This window comes from Gouania willdenowi, chromosome 12, assembly GCF_900634775.1.
Source record: "Gouania willdenowi chromosome 12, fGouWil2.1, whole genome shotgun sequence".
NCBI lineage: Eukaryota > Metazoa > Chordata > Actinopteri > Blenniiformes > Gobiesocidae > Gouania > Gouania willdenowi.
In genome coordinates, this window is record NC_041055.1 from 30,928,983 (window position 1) to 30,947,584 (window position 18,602).

At 33.7% G+C, this 18,602-nt stretch overlaps 1 protein-coding gene and 1 long non-coding RNA gene across 2 annotated transcripts in view; both read right to left on the reverse strand.

Annotated features, from left to right (window-relative positions):
* Positions 1-12,485, reverse strand: part of hexb (hexosaminidase B (beta polypeptide)) — a 30,845-nt gene extending 18,360 nt beyond the window's left edge. The window contains exons 1-3 of the mRNA XM_028462476.1: positions 12,162-12,485; positions 11,904-12,055; positions 9,652-9,717 (exon numbers count right to left, since the gene is read on the reverse strand). Of these exons, the coding sequence (XP_028318277.1) occupies positions 9,652-9,717; positions 11,904-12,055; positions 12,162-12,421 (478 nt within the window). The 5' untranslated portion in view covers positions 12,422-12,485. The remainder of the gene's footprint in view (positions 1-9,651; positions 9,718-11,903; positions 12,056-12,161) is intronic.
* Positions 12,486-15,462: 2,977 nt separating this feature from the next.
* Positions 15,463-17,843, reverse strand: LOC114473550 (uncharacterized). The gene is made up of 3 exons (XR_003675261.1): positions 16,039-17,843; positions 15,845-15,952; positions 15,463-15,576 (listed from the first exon to the last, which is right to left on the reverse strand). It is a non-coding gene; the product is annotated as an uncharacterized LOC114473550 (long non-coding RNA).
* Between the last annotated feature and the right edge of the window lie 759 nt (positions 17,844-18,602).

The window sequence follows — 18,602 nt, forward strand, 5'->3', positions numbered from 1 at the left end:
GAGTTAGGACCATCATTAGACCCTAAAAACTACTGCAAATATAATGCACATACTTAAACAGGGCAAAGAAAGCAGTAAGGCACAAAAAATGACAAAAAACTAAAATCACCCAAAATCAAAAGTAAGGCTATAGCAAGGCTTTTTTTTCAAAATTTTGAAAAAAAAAAAAAATTGAGTTAGGACCATCATTAGACCCTAAAAACTACTGCAAATATAATGCACATACTTAAACAGGGCAAAGAAAGCAGTAAGGCACAAAAAATGACAAAAAACAAAAATCACCCAAAATCAAAAGTAAGGCTATAGCAAGGCATTTTTTTTCAAAATTTTGAAAAAAAAAAAAATTGAGTTAGGACCATCATTAGACCCTAAAAACTCCTGCAAATATAATGCACATACTTAAACAGGGCAAAGAAAGCAGTAAGGCACAAAAAATGACAAAAAACAAAAATCACCCAAAATCAAAAGTAAGGCTATAACAAGGCTTTTTTTTCAAAAATTTCAAAAAAAAAAAAATTGAGTTAGGACCATCATTAGACCCTAAAAACTACTGCAAATATAATGCACATACTTAAACAGGGCAAAGAAAGCAGTAAGGCACAAAAAATGACAAAAAACTAAAAATCACCCAAAATTAAAAGTAAGGCTATAGCAAGGCTTTTTTTTCAAAATTTTGGAAAAAAAAAAATTGAGTTAGGACCATCATTAGACCCTAAAAACTCCTGCAAATATAATGCACATACTTAAACAGGGCAAAGAAAGCAGTAAGGCACAAAAAATGACAAAAAACAAAAATCACCCAAAATCAAAAGTAAGGCTATAGCAAGGCTTTTTTTTCAAAATTTTGAAAAAAAAAAAATTGAGTTAGGACCATCATTAGACCCTAAAAACTCCTGCAAAGATAATGCACATACTTAAACAGGGCAAAGAAAGCAGTAAGGCACAAAAAATGACAAAAAACAAAAATCACCCAAAATCAAAAGTAAGGCTATAGCAAGGCTTTTTTTTCAAAATTTTTGGAGAAAAAAAAAATTGAGTTAGGACCATCATTAGACCCTAAAAACTCCTGCAAAGATAATGCACATACTTAAACAGGGCAAAGAAAGCAGAAAGGCACAAAAAATGACAAAAAACTAAAATCACCCAAAATTAAAAGTAAGGCTATAGCAAGGCTTTTTTTTCAAAATTTTTGGAAAAAAAAAAAATTGAGTTAGGACCATCATTAGACCCTAAAAACTCCTGCAAATATAATGCACATACTTAAACAGGGCAAAGAAAGCAGTAAGGCACAAAAAATGACAAAAATCAAAAATCACCCAAAATCAAAAGTAAGGCTATAGCAAGGCTTTTTTTTCAAAATTTTGAAAAAAAAAAAAATTGAGTTAGGACTATCATTAGACCCTAAAAACTCCTGCAAATATAATGCACATACTTAAACAGGGCAAAGAAAGCAGTAAGGCACAAAAAATGACAAAAAACAAAAATCACCCAAAATTAAAAGTAAGGCTATAGCAAGGCTTTTTTTTTCAAAATTTTTGAAAAAAAAAAATTGAGTTAGGACCATCATTAGACCCTAAAAACTCCTGCAAATATAATGCATATACTTAAACAGGGCAAAGAAAGCAGTAAGGCACAAAAAATGACAAAAAACTAAAATCACCCAAAATCAAAAGTAAGGCTATAGCAAGGCTTTTTTTTCAAAATTTTTGGAAAAAAAAAAAATTTAGTTAGGACTATCATTAGACCCTAAAAACTACTGCAAATATAATGCACATACTTAAACAGGGCAAAGAAAGCAGTAAGGCACAAAAAATGACAAAAAAACAAAAATCACCCAAAATCAAAAGTAAGGCTATAGCAAGGCTTTTTTTTTCAAAATTTTGAAAAAAAAAAAAATTGAGTTAGGACCATCATTAGACCCTAAAAACTCCTGCAAATATAATGCACATACTTAAACGGGGCAAAGAAAGCAGTAAGGCACAAAAAATGACAAAAAACTAAAATCACCCAAAATTAAAAGTAAGGCTATAGCAAGGCTTTTTTTTCAAAATTTTGGAAAAAAAAAAAAATTGAGTTAGGACCATCATTAGACCCTAAAAACTACTGCAAATATAATGCACATACTTAAACAGGGCAAAGAAAGCAGTAAGGCACAAAAAATGACAAAAAACTAAAATCACCCAAAATAAAAAGTAAGGCTATAGCAAGGCTTTTTTTTCAAAATTTTGGAAAAAAAAAAAATTGAGTTAGGACCATCATTAGACCCTAAAAACTACTGCAAATATAATGCACATACTTAAACAGGGCAAAGAAAGCAGTAAGGCACAAAAAATGACAAAAAACAAAAATCACCCAAAATTAAAAGTAAGGCTATAGCAAGGCTTTTTTTTTCAAAATTTTTGGAAAAAAAAAAATTGAGTTAGGACCATCATTAGACCCTAAAAACTACTGCAAATATAATGCACATACTTAAACAGGGCAAAGAAAGCAGTAAGGCACAAAAAATGACAAAAAACTAAAATCACCCAAAATCAAAAGTAAGGCTATAGCAAGGCTTTTTTTTCAAAATTTTGAAAAAAAAAAAAAATTGAGTTAGGACCATCATTAGACCCTAAAAACTACTGCAAATATAATGCACATACTTAAACAGGGCAAAGAAAGCAGTAAGGCACAAAAAATGACAAAAAACAAAAATCACCCAAAATTAAAAGTAAGGCTATAGCAAGGCTTTTTTTTTCAAAATTTTGGAAAAAAAAAAATTGAGTTAGGACCATCATTAGACCCTAAAAACTACTGCAAATATAATGCACATACTTAAACAGGGCAAAGAAAGCAGTAAGGCACAAAAAATGACAAAAAACTAAAATCACCCAAAATCAAAAGTAAGGCTATAGCAAGGCTTTTTTTTCAAAATTTTTGGAAAAAAAAAAAATTTAGTTAGGACTATCATTAGACCCTAAAAACTACTGCAAATATAATGCACATACTTAAACAGGGCAAAGAAAGCAGTAAGGCAAAAAAAATGACAAAAAACAAAAATCACCCAAAATCAAAAGTAAGGCTATAGCAAGGCTTTTTTTTTCAAAATTTTGAAAAAAAAAAAAATTGAGTTAGGACCATCATTAGACCCTAAAAACTCTTGCAAATATAATGCACATACTTAAACGGGGCAAAGAAAGCAGGAAGGCACAAAAAATGACAAAAAACTAAAATCACCCAAAATTAAAAGTAAGGCTATAGCAAGGCTTTTTTTTCAAAATTTTTGGAAAAAAAAAAATTGAGTTAGGACCATCATTAGACCCTAAAAACTACTGCAAATATAATGCACATACTTAAACGGGGCAAAGAAAGCAGGAAGGCACAAAAAATGACAAAAAACTAAAATCACCCAAAATTAAAAGTAAGGCTATAGCAAGGCTTTTTTTTCAAAATTTTTGGAAAAAAAAAAAATTGAGTTAGGACCATCATTAGACCCTAAAAACTCCTGCAAATATAATGCACATACTTAAACAGGGCAAAGAAAGCAGCAAGGCACAAAAAATGAAAAAAAACAAAAATCACCCAAAATTAAAAGTAAGGCTATAGCAAGGCTTTTTTTTTTCCAAAAATTTTGAAAAAAAAAATTGAGTTAGGACCATCATTAGACCCTAAAAACTCCTGCAAATATAATGCATATACTTAAACAGGGCAAAGAAAGCAGGAAGGCAAAAAAATGACAAAAAACTAAAATCACCCAAAATTAAAAGTAAGGCTATAGCAAGGCTTTTTTTTCAAAATTTTTGGAAAAAAAAAAAATTGAGTTAGGACCATCATTAGACCCTAAAAACTCCTGCAAATATAATGCACATACTTAAACAGGGCAAAGAAAGCAGTAAGGCACAAAAAATGACAAAAAACAAAAATCACCCAAAATTAAAAGTAAGGCTATAGCAAGGCTTTTTTTTCAAAATTTTGAAAAAAAAAAAAAATTGAGTTAGGACTATCATTAGACCCTAAAAACTCCTGCAAATATAATGCACATACTTAAACAGGGCAAAGAAAGCAGTAAGGCACAAAAAATGACAAAAAACAAAAATCACCCAAAATTAAAAGTAAGGCTATAGCAAGGCTTTTTTTTCAAAATTTTGAAAAAAAAAAAAAATTGAGTTAGGACCATCATTAGACCCTAAAAACTCCTGCAAATATAATGCACATACTTAAACAGGGCAAAGAAAGCAGTAAGGCACAAAAAATGACAAAAAACAAGTATCACCCAAAATTAAAAGTAAGGCTATAGCAAGGCTTTTTTTTCAAAATTTTGAAAAAAAAAAAAAATTGAGTTAGGACCATCATTAGACCCTAAAAACTACTGCAAATATAATGCACATACTTAAACAGGGCAAAGAAAGCAGTAAGGCACAAAAAATGACAAAAAACAAGTATCACCCAAAATTAAAAGTAAGGCTATAGCAAGGCTTTTTTTTCAAAATTTTTGGAAAAAAAAAAATTAAGTTAGGACCATTCATTAGACCCTAAAAACTACTGCAAATATAATGCACATACTTAAACAGGGCAAAGAAAGCAGTAAGGCACAAAAAATGACAAAAAACAAAAATCACCCAAAATTAAAAGTAAGGCTATAGCAAGGCTTTTTTTTCAAAATTTTGAAAAAAAAAAAAATTGAGTTAGGACTATCATTAGACCCTAAAAACTACTGCAAATATAATGCACATACTTAAACAGGGCAAAGAAAGCAGGAAGGCACAAAAAATGACAAAAAACTAAAATCACCCCAAATTAAAAGTAAGGCTATAGCAAGGCTTTTTTTTCAAAATTTTGAAAAAAAAAAAAAAAATTGAGTTAGGACTATCATTAGACCCTAAAAACTCCTGCAAATATAATGCACATACTTAAACAGGGCAAAGAAAGCAGTAAGGCACAAAAAATGACAAAAAACAAAAATCACCCAAAATTAAAAGTAAGGCTATAGCAAGGCTTTTTTTTCAAAATTTTGAAAAAAAAAAAAAATTGAGTTAGGACCATCATTAGACCCTAAAAACTCCTGCAAATATAATGCACATACTTAAACAGGGCAAAGAAAGCAGTAAGGCACAAAAAATGACAAAAAACAAAAATCACCCAAAATCAAAAGTAAGGCTATAACAAGGCTTTTTTTTCAAAATTTTGAAAAAAAAAAAAAATTGAGTTAGGACCATCATTAGACCCTAAAAACTCCTGCAAATATAATGCACATACTTAAACGGGGCAAAGAAAGCAGGAAGGCACAAAAAATGACAAAAAACTAAAATCACCCAAAATTAAAAGTAAGGCTATAGCAAGGCTTTTTTTTCAAAATTTTTGGAAAAAAAAAAATTGAGTTAGGACCATCATTAGACCCTAAAAACTCCTGCAAATATAATGCACATACTTAAACAGGGCAAAGAAAGCAGTAAGGCACAAAAAATGACAAAAAACAAAAATCACCCAAAATCAAAAGTAAGGCTATAGCAAGGCTTTTTTTTCAAAAATTTAAAAAAAAAAAAAATTGAGTTAGGACCATCATTAGACCCTAAAAACTCCTGCAAAGATAATGCACATACTTAAACAGGGCAAAGAAAGCAGGAAGGCACAAAAAATGACAAAAAACTAAAATCACCCAAAATTAAAAGTAAGGCTATAGCAAGGCTTTTTTTTCAAAATTTTGGAAAAAAAAAAAATTGAGTTAGGACCATCATTAGACCCTAAAAACTCCTGCAAATATAATGCACATACTTAAACAGGGCAAAGAAAGCAGTAAGGCACAAAAAATGACAAAAATCAAAAATCACCCAAAATCAAAAGTAAGGCTATAGCAAGGCTTTTTTTTCAAAATTTTGAAAAAAAAAAAAATTGAGTTAGGACTATCATTAGACCCTAAAAACTCCTGCAAATATAATGCACATACTTAAACAGGGCAAAGAAAGCAGTAAGGCACAAAAAATGACAAAAAACAAAAATCACCCAAAATTAAAAGTAAGGCTATATAGCAAGGCTTTTTTTTTCAAAATTTTTGGAAAAAAAAAATTGAGTTAGGACCATCATTAGACCCTAAAAACTCCTGCAAATATAATGCATATACTTAAACAGGGCAAAGAAAGCAGTAAGGCACAAAAAATGACAAAAAACTAAAATCACCCAAAATCAAAAGTAAGGCTATAGCAAGGCTTTTTTTTCAAAATTTTTGGAAAAAAAAAAATTTAGTTAGGACTATCATTAGACCCTAAAAACTACTGCAAATATAATGCACATACTTAAACAGGGCAAAGAAAGCAGTAAGGCAAAAAAAATGACAAAAAAACGAAAATCACCCAAAATCAAAAGTAAGGCTATAGCAAGGCTTTTTTTTTCAAAATTTTGAAAAAAAAAAAAAATTGAGTTAGGACCATCATTAGACCCTAAAAACTCCTGCAAATATAATGCACATACTTAAACGGGGCAAAGAAAGCAGGAAGGCACAAAAAATGACAAAAAACTAAAATCACCCAAAATTAAAAGTAAGGCTATAGCAAGGCTTTTTTTTCAAAATTTTTGGAAAAAAAAAAATTGAGTTAGGACCATCATTAGACCCTAAAAACTACTGCAAATATAATGCACATACTTAAACGGGGCAAAGAAAGCAGGAAGGCACAAAAAATGACAAAAAACTAAAATCACCCAAAATTAAAAGTAAGGCTATAGCAAGGCTTTTTTTTCAAAATTTTTGGAAAAAAAAAAATTGAGTTAGGACCATCATTAGACCCTAAAAACTCCTGCAAATATAATGCACATACTTAAACAGGGCAAAGAAAGCAGTAAGGCACAAAAAATGAAAAAAAACAAAAATCACCCAAAATTAAAAGTAAGGCTATAGCAAGGCTTTTTTTTTCAAAATTTTTGGAAAAAAAAAATTGAGTTAGGACCATCATTAGACCCTAAAAACTCCTGCAAATATAATGCACATACTTAAACAGGGCAAAGAAAGCAGGAAGGCACAAAAAATGACAAAAAACTAAAATCACCCAAAATCAAAAGGAAGGCTATAGCAAGGCTTTTTTTTCAAAATTTTGAAAAAAAAAAAAAATTGAGTTAGGACTATCATTAGACCCTAAAAACTCCTGCAAATATAATGCATACACTTAAACAGGGCAAAGAAAGCAGGAAGGCAAAAAAATGACAAAAAACTAAAATCACCCAAAATTAAAAGTAAGGCTATAGCAAGGCTTTTTTTTCAAAATTTTTGGAAAAAAAAAAATTGAGTTAGGACCATCATTAGACCCTAAAAACTCCTGCAAATATAATGCACATACTTAAACAGGGCAAAGAAAGCAGTAAGGCACAAAAAATGACAAAAAACAAAAATCACCCAAAATTAAAAGTAAGGCTATAGCAAGGCTTTTTTTTCAAAATTTTTGGAAAAAAAAAATTGAGTTAGGACTTTCATTAGACCCTAAAAACTCCTGCAAATATAATGCACATACTTAAACAGGGCAAAGAAAGCAGGAAGGCACAAAAAATGACAAAAAACTAAAATCACCCAAAATTAAAAGTAAGGCTATAGCAAGGCTTTTTTTTTCAAAATTTTGAAAAAAAAAAAAAAAATTGAGTTAGGACTATCATTAGACCCTAAAAACTCCTGCAAATATAATGCACATACTTAAACAGGGCAAAGAAAGCAGTAAGGCACAAAAAATGACAAAAAACAAAAATCACCTTTTTTTTCAAAATTTTGAAAAAAAAAAAAAAATTGAGTTAGGACCATCATTAGACCCTGAAAACTCCTGCAAATATAATGCACATACTTAAACGGGGCAAAGAAAGCAGGAAGGCACAAAAAATGACAAAAAACTAAAATCACCCAAAATTAAAAGTAAGGCTATAGCAAGGCTTTTTTTTCAAAATTTTTGGAAAAAAAAAAATTGAGTTAGGACCATCATTAGACCCTAAAAACTACTGCAAATATAATGCACATACTTAAACAGGGCAAAGAAAGCAGGAAGGCACAAAAAATGACAAAAAAACAAAAATCACCCAAAATCAAAAGTAAGGCTATATAGCAAAGCTTTTTTTTCAAAATTTTTTGAAAAAAAAAAAATTGAGTTAGGACCATCATTAGACCCTAAAAACTCCTGCAAATATAATGCACATACTTAAACAGGGCAAAGAGAGCAGTAAGGCACAAAAAACAAAAATCACCCAAAATCAAAAGTAAGGCTATAGCAAGGCATTTTTTTCAAAATTTTGAAAAAAAAAAAAAATTGAGTTAGGACTATCAATAGACGCTAAAAACTACTGCAAATATAATGCACATACTTAAACAGGGCAAAGAAATCAGTAAGGCACAAAAAATGACAAAAAACAAAAATCACCCAAAATTAAAAGTAAGGCTATAGCAAGGCATTTTTTTCAAATTTTTGGAAAAAAAAAATTTTTTGTTAGGACCATCATTAGACCCTAAAAACTACTGCAAACGTAATGCACATACTTAAACAGGGCAAAGAAAGCAGGAAGGCACAAAAAAATGACAAAAAACTAAAATCACCCAAAATTAAAAGTAAGGCTATAGCAAGGCTTTTTTTTCAAAATTTTGAAAAAAAAAAAATTGAGTTAAGACCATCATTAGACCCTAAAAACTACTGCAAATATAATGCACATACTTAAACAGGGCAAAGAAAGCAGTAAGGCACAAAAAAGACAAAAAAACAATATCATTTAAAGTCAAAAGTAAGGCTATTGCAAGGCATATTTTTTAAAAATTAAAAAAAAAAAAAATTGAGTTAGGACCATCATTAGACCCTAAAAACTACTGCAAATATAATGCACATACTTAAACAGGGCAAAGAAAGCAGGAAGGCACAAAAAATGACAAAAAACTAAAATCACCCAAAATCAAAAGAAAGGCTATATAGCAAGGCATTTTTTAAAAAAAAAATCCCAAAAAAAAAATTGAGTTAGGACCATCATTAGACCCTAAACACTACTGCAAATAGAATGCACATACTTAAACAGGACTAAAAAAGCAGTAAGGCACCAAAAATGACAAAAAACAAAAATCACTTAAAGTCAAAAGAAAGGCTATAGCAAGGCATATTTTTTCAAAAATTTCCCCAAAAAAAAAATTTAGTTAGGACCATCATTAGACCCTAAAAACTACTGCAAATAAAATGCACATACTTAAACAGGACTAAAAAAGCAGTAAGGCACAAAAAATGGCAAAAATTGAAAATTCACCCAACTTCAGAAGTAAGGTTTTAGTAAGGCATAAAATCCAAAAATTTGAAAAAATTCAAAAATTGAGTTAAGACGATCATTCCACCCTAAAAATGGCAAAAATCACAACTTCATCCAACTTCAGGGGTAAGGCTATAGTAAGGCATAAAAATTACTAATTTGTGATTCCTATATACTGTATATATATATATATATATATATAGTCAATAAAAAAACAGTTAAAAAATGAAAACACTAAAAAGGATAATGACCATATTTAATATGGAATACAATATTTAAACCAAATAAATAGTGTTTAATTGGTTATTCTTATTCTTCCCCATCATTATAGGCAGACTTATTCTCTGGATGAACTCTCGATGCTTTTTTATATTTAATAAAACACGTCAAAAACCCACTAGAATTAAAGTGTTAGTCGTCTCTCACCATGCAGCGCTCCCCACACTGTTGGCGCCATCAGGACAGCATACGGTTGGTCCACCGTCAGCTGATCTGCACACACAGGTTGGTTTGGTTTTTTAATTAGAATCTGTGTTTTCCAAACGTCATCACCACTCAGCAGGAGGTTATTACGGGAGATAAGACAAGGGTTTTAAACCGCGGCTTTGAACGTGAGCTGGGTTAATCCCAGTTTCTGCTGGTCAGGTAATCTCTATTTCCAACAGGAAAGCAGCAAAGATCAGTAAGAAAAACTCGTCATCAATTATAAATTATTCATCATCACTGATGAATTCATGTTTTAAGAATACGTGGATAACAGATGTTAAATCTTTAGCTTTCAACGTAAAGCTATGAAAAAGGTCAAAACAGGAAGGTTTGCGTGGAAAGAACTCCATTGACTTTTTGGGAGATTTTAGGCAAACAAAGACTTAATGTGACAGCAATCTTATGCCAGTCCCTTTCTGACTAAAGCCAGACTTATTAACAGCACTGATAAAGAGCGCCGGTATCTTAAAATAGGTCACATGCAAAAGCAGACCACAGAGATGATCTTTGAAACCGCGTTGAAGATTAATAAACTATCGCAAAGACAAAAGAGCGTCAGTAAAACTTCAGTTAGTGGCTGGGTAAACAACTTCTAAAAAAATAGTGCAAAAGATCAAAGGATCACTTTCACTTTCTGAATTTAAGAATTTCATCCTCTGTTGAAAAAAAACAACAAATTGTCAATAGATATAATACATATGTTTTAATCATTTAATTTCAGGAACTTTTTAAAGATAATAACCAATACAAGAGGTTCAATTTGTGTTATTTTATTTTGAAGTCCCAGTAGGAAAAAAACTCGTCTGTCTATGAGAAATAAAGGCCTCCATTACGCTCGTCATAATTATAGCAGGTGTTGTGATAAAACGTCTAGTCGACAAAATGGTGCCAAAGCCACTAAAGCAAAGAAGACTTTATCCAACGAAGCCACAATTTTGTCGCTCTTTCAGTAAAACTGGATTTAAATACATAAAAAAAACAATATGTAACTTCTTTAAAATGACTGAATCTATTCAAATTTATTTTCTGCCTCATTTGGCATAATTTTCTTTTCCTTTACAAAATGTCAAAGTATTTCTTTAGAAATTAAGCAGCTCAGGAGATCAATCAATAATTGATTATAGACGTATAGAATCCTCACTATTGTTTTCTGTGCACTCTATTTTTGTTGTTATAGAACAGATTTTTGTTCGCCATCTCATCCCACAAATTTAGTCAAATTTTACCAACCAGGTTACATTCCCCCCCACGCCCAGAATACTAAGGACGCTCCTGCTGTTTTCATACATTCAAAGTGAAATTTTCACATTTAAACCTATGGGAACAGTGAACACAGCGCCCCCTGCTGTTAGTCAGTATAGTACACTTTATAGTATTAATTATACTAACCTAGGTGTGTGTGAGGGGTTAATTCTGACTTAAAGGGGATATAGTGACTCCGAGGCGTTATACTGACTCTGAGGCGTTATACTGACTCCAAGGGGTAATTCTGATTCTGAGGCGTTATACTAACTCTGAGGCGTCATACTGACTCTGAGGCGTTATACTAACTCTGAGGGGGTTATACTGACTCTGAGGCGTTATACTGACTCTGAGGCGTTATACTGACTCTGAGGCGTTATACTGACTCTGAGGGGGTTATACTGACTCTGAGGGGGTTATACTGACTCCAAGGGGTAATTTTGATTCTGAGGCGTTATACTGACTCTGAGGCGTTATACTGACTCTGAGGGGGTTATACTGACTCTGAGGCGTTATACTGATTCTGAGGCGTTATACTGACTCTGAGGCATTATACTGATTCTGAGGCGTTATACTGACTCTGAGGCGTTATACTGACTCCCAGGGGTTCAGCTTTGTGGCCATATCAGTCTGTCATTTCCCGATCATGTTAGATCTATGAAGCTAAGCAGGTCTGGGTCTGGTTAGTAGGTGGATGGAGACCACTGAGAATTCCAGGTGCCACAGTGGGGTGGCAGTCACCTCAGTGGTATCTGTCATTGTGTCCTTGTTTTTATCCTCTTTCTGCTGCAGTAATAATAAATAATAAAAATGTTTCAAACTGTTGTTACAATTTAATTCCACTTTATTAAAGTTAGTTAAAATATTATATGGCGGAAGAAGCAGCTCAAACATGTAATTAGTGTTCAGGTGATGAGAATGAGAATGAGGAAGAGCACGCGCGCACTCACATGACTCGTCAGAAGTCACCGCGGGGTAACCGTCACACTCGGAATCAGGTGATGTGATCCACACGTGCAGCTCCGATAGATCCAATGGACCCACGAGCGTGGCTTTGCTTTCCCGCTGCTTTTTAGCGGCTCCGAATATGTACTCATAGTACCTGTGGATGGACACGGAGGGATGAATGAGGTCCCTGAACGCACCACACACACACACACACAGCTGGGGAGGGGAAGTGAAAGCACCATGACTATAAACACACAGACCTTCTGTAGGCGTCCTGGAGGATGTTACAACTCGGACCCGCAGATGAAGGATTTGCGTCCACGATCCTGAAGCTGGAGCTGCTTAGTTTGAAGGAAACATCGAAGCTTTGCACATTCTGTGGAAGAGGCCACAATGAGCCCTGATTTGGCCCCCGGACCTCCGGCTCTGGCTCTGGCTCCGGGTCCTGGTCGTTGTAGAGCTGACCCAGGCACAGACCCAGAACCAGGCCCAGAACTATGATCCTCAGACCAGTCTGCATGTCTACAGTCAGTGTACTTTAGTCACAAGACCGGCACACACTGTTACCACAGCTTTATGTGAACACACACACAGGGCGGAGCTAACGATCATTTAAAGGAAACACGACGAGACGAGCTGCCAAGTTGGACGACTTTCCGTGATTTATGCGGGTTTTTATTCAATTAAACAGATGAGCAACTTCTATTGTTTTGTTTTTTCTTTTCTTTTCCTCAACAGTCAAGAAAAAGGAAAAATAAAACAACTATAGATGTGTGTTCTATAGCTATTGTATATATGTATATATGTGGCTGAAGGTGCTCCTGTGACCGACTTTGATTGTTGTAGATATTTGTAGTAATAATATTACATTTCTTATTACTGTTGTATATATCTGTGGTAGTAACAGTACAAAAATAAATGGTGACATTTTAGGCATTTATTGAAAGAACAAACAGGACAGCCCTGCTCATCATGTTCCACATACTGATGAATAACATTCCATTCTCCAACCAGCATTTCCCTCAGTCATCAGGTTAATTGTAAAGTTCACATTTTAAATACACCTTTTGTCCACTAGTTGTCGCTCCTGTCCAGGGCCGTAGCACCACATTTTGGGCCCTGGGTACAAACCATCAGTGTTGGGACCGTTACTTTAAAAAAGTAATTAGATATAGTTACTACTTGTTCAAAAAAGTAAGTTGAGTTAATAACTGAATTACTCTATAATAAAAGTAACTCATTACCAAGGGAAGTAACTATTTGCGTTACTGTTAAAAAAAAAAGTTGCTATATGTCAAATAATAAAGCTTTCAGATAACAGTTTATTCAATCAATACATGTAACGCACCGCATTTAACGTTCAGTAAAGATAACGGCGTTGTAACAGCGTAAAAATTAATTGTTAGATTACCCCGTTACTGAAAAAAAAAACCGCCGTTACATAACGCCGTTATTCCAAACACTGCAAACCATGTTCTAAGTTATCTACACTATAATAGTATTCTAGCATTATTATACAAGCTTTATGTTTTCTTCACAATAACCTAAAGACTCCATATCCATTGCTTGTATTTTGTAAATATGTTCCACTATATTTTCGTGGTTGTGACACAATTCTGCTCCAATTTAGTGTCTAAAATTTTTATCTGGTTAATAAAAGGTAAATATAGACACTGACCACTTAGACTTGGTCCTCAAAAGCTTTTTTTTTTTTTTTTTTAAAGTAATTGTGTTTCCAATTAAGATTTGGGATGGAAAAGGAATGTTCCTGCACTTAAACGCAAAAGAGTGCACGTTGTTAATTTCATTTAAAATATATTGCCGAAAAAGCTCACCTCTGAAAAATTGAGTAAGCAGTTGATTTCCCTCATTTCACTTTCTCTCCCTTGCGTTTTTTTTTTTTACAACCTGCAGGTGTTCTTGTCCTGAAGACATGGTTTCCTGCTGCTGTCTATCTCCCACTCATTGCCAGAAGCACATGCGGGTTGTACCATTTGCACTGTTTTAAATTATTTTTAGTGCAAAACAGTGCTTAAGCTGCTTATTTTCACACAGACTTTTTTCATTCCAATATAAATAATCTAAAAATGTTTTTTTGTACATATATAAAACAGACTTACACATTTCTGGTGACCCCAGACTTTTTTTTTCCCCTCTAAAGTTAGTTATTTGAATGGTTGTGTGCATTCATCTATTCTGTATTTGTGACAAAATGCACCAGCTCAGATATTTTTATACTGAATTTTATTTTAATTAGATTTATATTTGAGAAAGTCAAAGTACAGAATACAGTTGTGGTTTTAATTTGAAAAATGCTAAATATTAAGCTTTCTTCCTCTTCCTGCACTGTATATCGATTTTTGTGATATTATATATGGTTGTTTTTAGTTGTGCAAAATAAAATCCATAAATACAAAAGTTTAAGTTATTTGCAATTTCATCTATAAGATCTTAATATTTAGTCAATGTCACTACAGTATGTTTTTATAGTTATAAACTTTAGCTTTTTTGTCTTACTAGTTTTAATATAAGTTTCCCTTCATTGTGAGCCAAGTAAAGTTTAGTGTCATTTCCTTTTTAATGTTGAGAATAATTTTTTTTTTTTTACAACTAAATTTCTCACATTCTCCAAGTTTATTCTTAAATTTTAATAATTTTTCTGCAAGTTTGGTTTTATATTCAAAATGTCAAGTTTACCTGCTTGATTATTTTTGGGGTTATTTGTGCAATGATTTAAATTTCTATAGATTTTCATATATTTAATGTTTAAGTGCAGTTGACATGTTTGCAAATAATTTTTCACCGAACATGAAAAGTTTGAAATGAAGTAGTAAAGTTAGACAGTTTGGATTGTTGTAATGTGCACTTGAATTTGTGTGATTATCGATTCATATACTTATGTTTACATCATACTTGTTTGGTAGAATTTATTAAAGTTAATGAGCAAATACTTCCACTGTCATAACCAAAGTGTACAGCTGTAAGTTGATAAAACATGTTTTATATTTATTCATGCTAAAAAAGTTTATTATTGTATTTATGTAACAGTTAAACTGCCCCATTGTGTCTCCCCATTTTTATTAGTCCATCTTTTGTGATATTTCATTGTTTTATTGTTATGCATCTATGGAAGATAAAAATAGTTAAAATTAAAAATTAAATGTAATTCTCTAGAAAACCTTTCCAACTACAGCATTGTTTTACCATTTATTATTTTAACCCAGAGTATTTAAAATAAACATGCATGAAGTTTAGTCTGAAAAAATTAAACCAACATGTTTCAAGCACAAAAAATTTATTTGAAAAATGTTTTAACAATAAATGCATCTAAATACAGAAGTATTTAGAGATATTTACAAAATAAGTTAAAAGCCAAGAAGCCTAATCCACTGTTGTTCACTGCCTGCATCTGGCGCATCACCATGGCGACATCTTTCTCTGGGACTGGAAAACAGAACATGTTCATTAAAACACATTCTACTTTGATTAGTTTCAATTAACATTACTCTGGTTCTAGTGGTATTATCAAGAACAGACTACAACAGAAGGGTCAGCACCTACCGCTGGGTGTGACAGACACAGAAGGTGATGGCTGAGCACATGGTGGGGCTGGTAGGGCATTGGACGATGGTGACGCTGTCAACTTGGTGGCACCCTCACTTGTTTGAAAGTCACCTTTGAATGAGATTAATGCATTTAATTGCCAAATAGTTTGAGAATACAAAAATGTTACTCCGAGCTGTGGTATTCAGTGGAAATCTAATCAACAGTGGGAAAAAAAGGTAATATTAGAGTTTCACCTGCTGTGCACAATTCAGCTCCTGCATCATCACAATGACTGGAAAACAGCTTAAAAAAAATTAAACACTTAAGACTTGTTTCAATTAACAAGTCTCTGGTTCTAGTGTTATTGATAACAGACAAGGGAAGGGGCTGCACCTACCTCTGGGTGTGCCAGACACTGAAGGTGAACCATGTGGTGGTGCTGTTGGGGCATCGGGCGATGGTGATGGGGTTGAATCGGTGGTACCCTCGCTGGTTTTAAAGTCACCTTTGAAAATAGATAAATAAATGTAATTGCCAAATAATTTATGAAAACACAAACAAATCTTTTACTCAAAGCTTTGCTATTCTTACAGTTCCCTCCACTCCGGCTGTTGTGGTCTTTATTTGAGCGGTAGTCACTCGAGTATTTCCAACTTTTCCCAGCACTTGAGATCCGGTGAAGCCGTGAGCACGTATTAGCTCAGAGAGCTGCTGGTATACCAGCAAAAATCAATGGTGGCCAGATGCTTCCTCTGAGTTGATGCTACGCTGTTATGATTCAAATTTAAAAGTGCAAAAATGACCTGGTTGTTCATCAGATCAATGCAAAAAGGACTTGGGTTAGTGATCAGATCAATGCAAAAAGGACCTGGGTTAGTGATCAGATCAATGCAAAAAGGACCTGGGTTAGTGATCAGATCAATGCAAAAAGGACCTGGGTTAGTGATCAGATCAATGCAAAAAGGACTTGGGTTAGTGATCAGATCAATGCAAAAAGGACTTGGGTTAGTGATCAGATCAATGCAAAAAGGACTTGGGTTAGTGATCAGATCAATGCAACAAAGACCTGGGTTAGTGATCAGATCAATGCAAAAATGACCTGGGTTAGTGATCAGATCAATGCAACAAAGACCTGGGTTAGTGATCAGATCAATGCAACAAAGACCTGGGTTAGCGATCGGATCAATGCAACAAAGACCTGGGTTAGCGATCGGATCAATGCAACAAAGACCAGGGTTAGCGATCGGATCAATGCAACAAAGACCTGGGTTAGCGATCGGATCAATGCAACAAAGACCTGGTTGTTCATCAGATCAATGCAAAAATGACCTGGGTTAGTGATGAGAATAATGCAAAAAGAAAATGGGTTAATGATGTGGTTGTACATTAGAAAAAAAATGTACAAAGAACCTGGTTAAAGATCGGAATATGCAAAAACAACCTGAGTTGGTGATCAAAACAGTTCAAAAAGGACACAGGTTAGTGATCAGATCAAAGCAAAAAGACCTGGGTAAGTTATCAGAATACAAGGATCTGGGTTAGTGATCAGATGAATGCAAAAAGGAACTTGGTTAGTGATCAGAACAATGCATAAATGACCAGCGTTATTGATCGGATCAATAAAAAAACCTGCTATAAATATGAAAAACGCAAAAAAGACCTGGGTTAGTTATCAGAACAATGGAAAAGTGACCTGGTTGTAGATGTAACGATGCAAAACAGGAGACGTTGCCCGCATGAGCAGCAGGTCCGAGTACAGTTTCAGCAAAATCTACAACAAAAAGATCAGGGTTAGCAAGAGTGGATCAATTCAATTAAATATAAATTGTATAGCGCAAATTACAAAATCATCTCAATGTTCTCATCAAAATAAATCAGTAATGTCAAGTCTGTGGCTGTGCAGGTGATCTACTTAGGATAGCAGGAGGTCTCAGTCAAAGAAAGATCCATGTTTAAGACCAGAGTTAGTACGGCCAACACTGTATTCATATGACCCAAGCTGAAACTGATTTTAACATCTGCCGACACAATTTTAATATTTCACCCCAGCCAGAGCAGATTTTAACATCCGCCGGCAAAATAAAAGTCGGGGCAGATTTTAACATCTGCCGACACAATTTTAATATTTCACCCCAGCCGAAACTGATTTTAACATCTGCCGGCACAATTTTTACATTTGACCCCAACCAGAGCAGATTTTAACATCTGCCGGCACAATATCAATATTTGAACCCCAGCCGAAACTGATTTTACCATCTGCTGACAATTTCAATATTTGACCCCAGCTAGAGCAGATTTTAACATCTGCCGGCAAAATATAAATTTCACCCCAGCCGGAGCAGATTTTAACATCTGCGGGGACAATTTTATTATTTGACCCCAGCCAAAGCAGATTTTAACATCTGCCGGCAAAACATAAATATTTCACCCCAGCCGGAGCAGATTTTAACATCCGCCGGCAAAATAAAAGCCGGAGCAGATTTTAACATCTGCCGGCAAATTATAAATATTTGACCCCAGCTAGAGCAGATTTTAACATTGCCGGCACAATTTTAATATTTCACCCCAGCCAGAGCAGATTTTAACATCTGCCGGCACAATTTTTACATTTGACCCCAGCCAGAGCAGATTTTAACATCTGCCGGCACAATTTTTACATTTGACCCCAGCCAGAGCAGATTTTAACATCTGCCGGCACAATTTTTACATTTGACCCCAGCTAGAGCAGATTTTAACATCTGCCTGCACAATTTTTACATTTGACCCCAGCCAGAGCAGATTTTAACATCTGCCGGCACAATTTTTACATTTGACCCCAGCCAGAGCAGATTTTAACATCTGCCGGCACAATTTTAATATTTCACCCCAGCCAGAGCAGATTTTAACATCCGCCGGCAAAATAAAAGTCGGGGCAGATTTTAACATCTGCCGACAAAACATAAATATTTGACCCCAGCCGGAGCAGATTTTAACATCTGCCGACACAATTTTAATATTTCACCCCAGCCAGAGCAGATTTTAACATCTGCTGGCACAATATCAATATTTGACCCCAGCTAGAGCAGATTTTAACATCCGCCGGCAAAATAAAAGCCAAAGCAGATTTTAACATCTGCCGGCACAATTTTAATATTTCACCCCAGCCAGAGCAGATT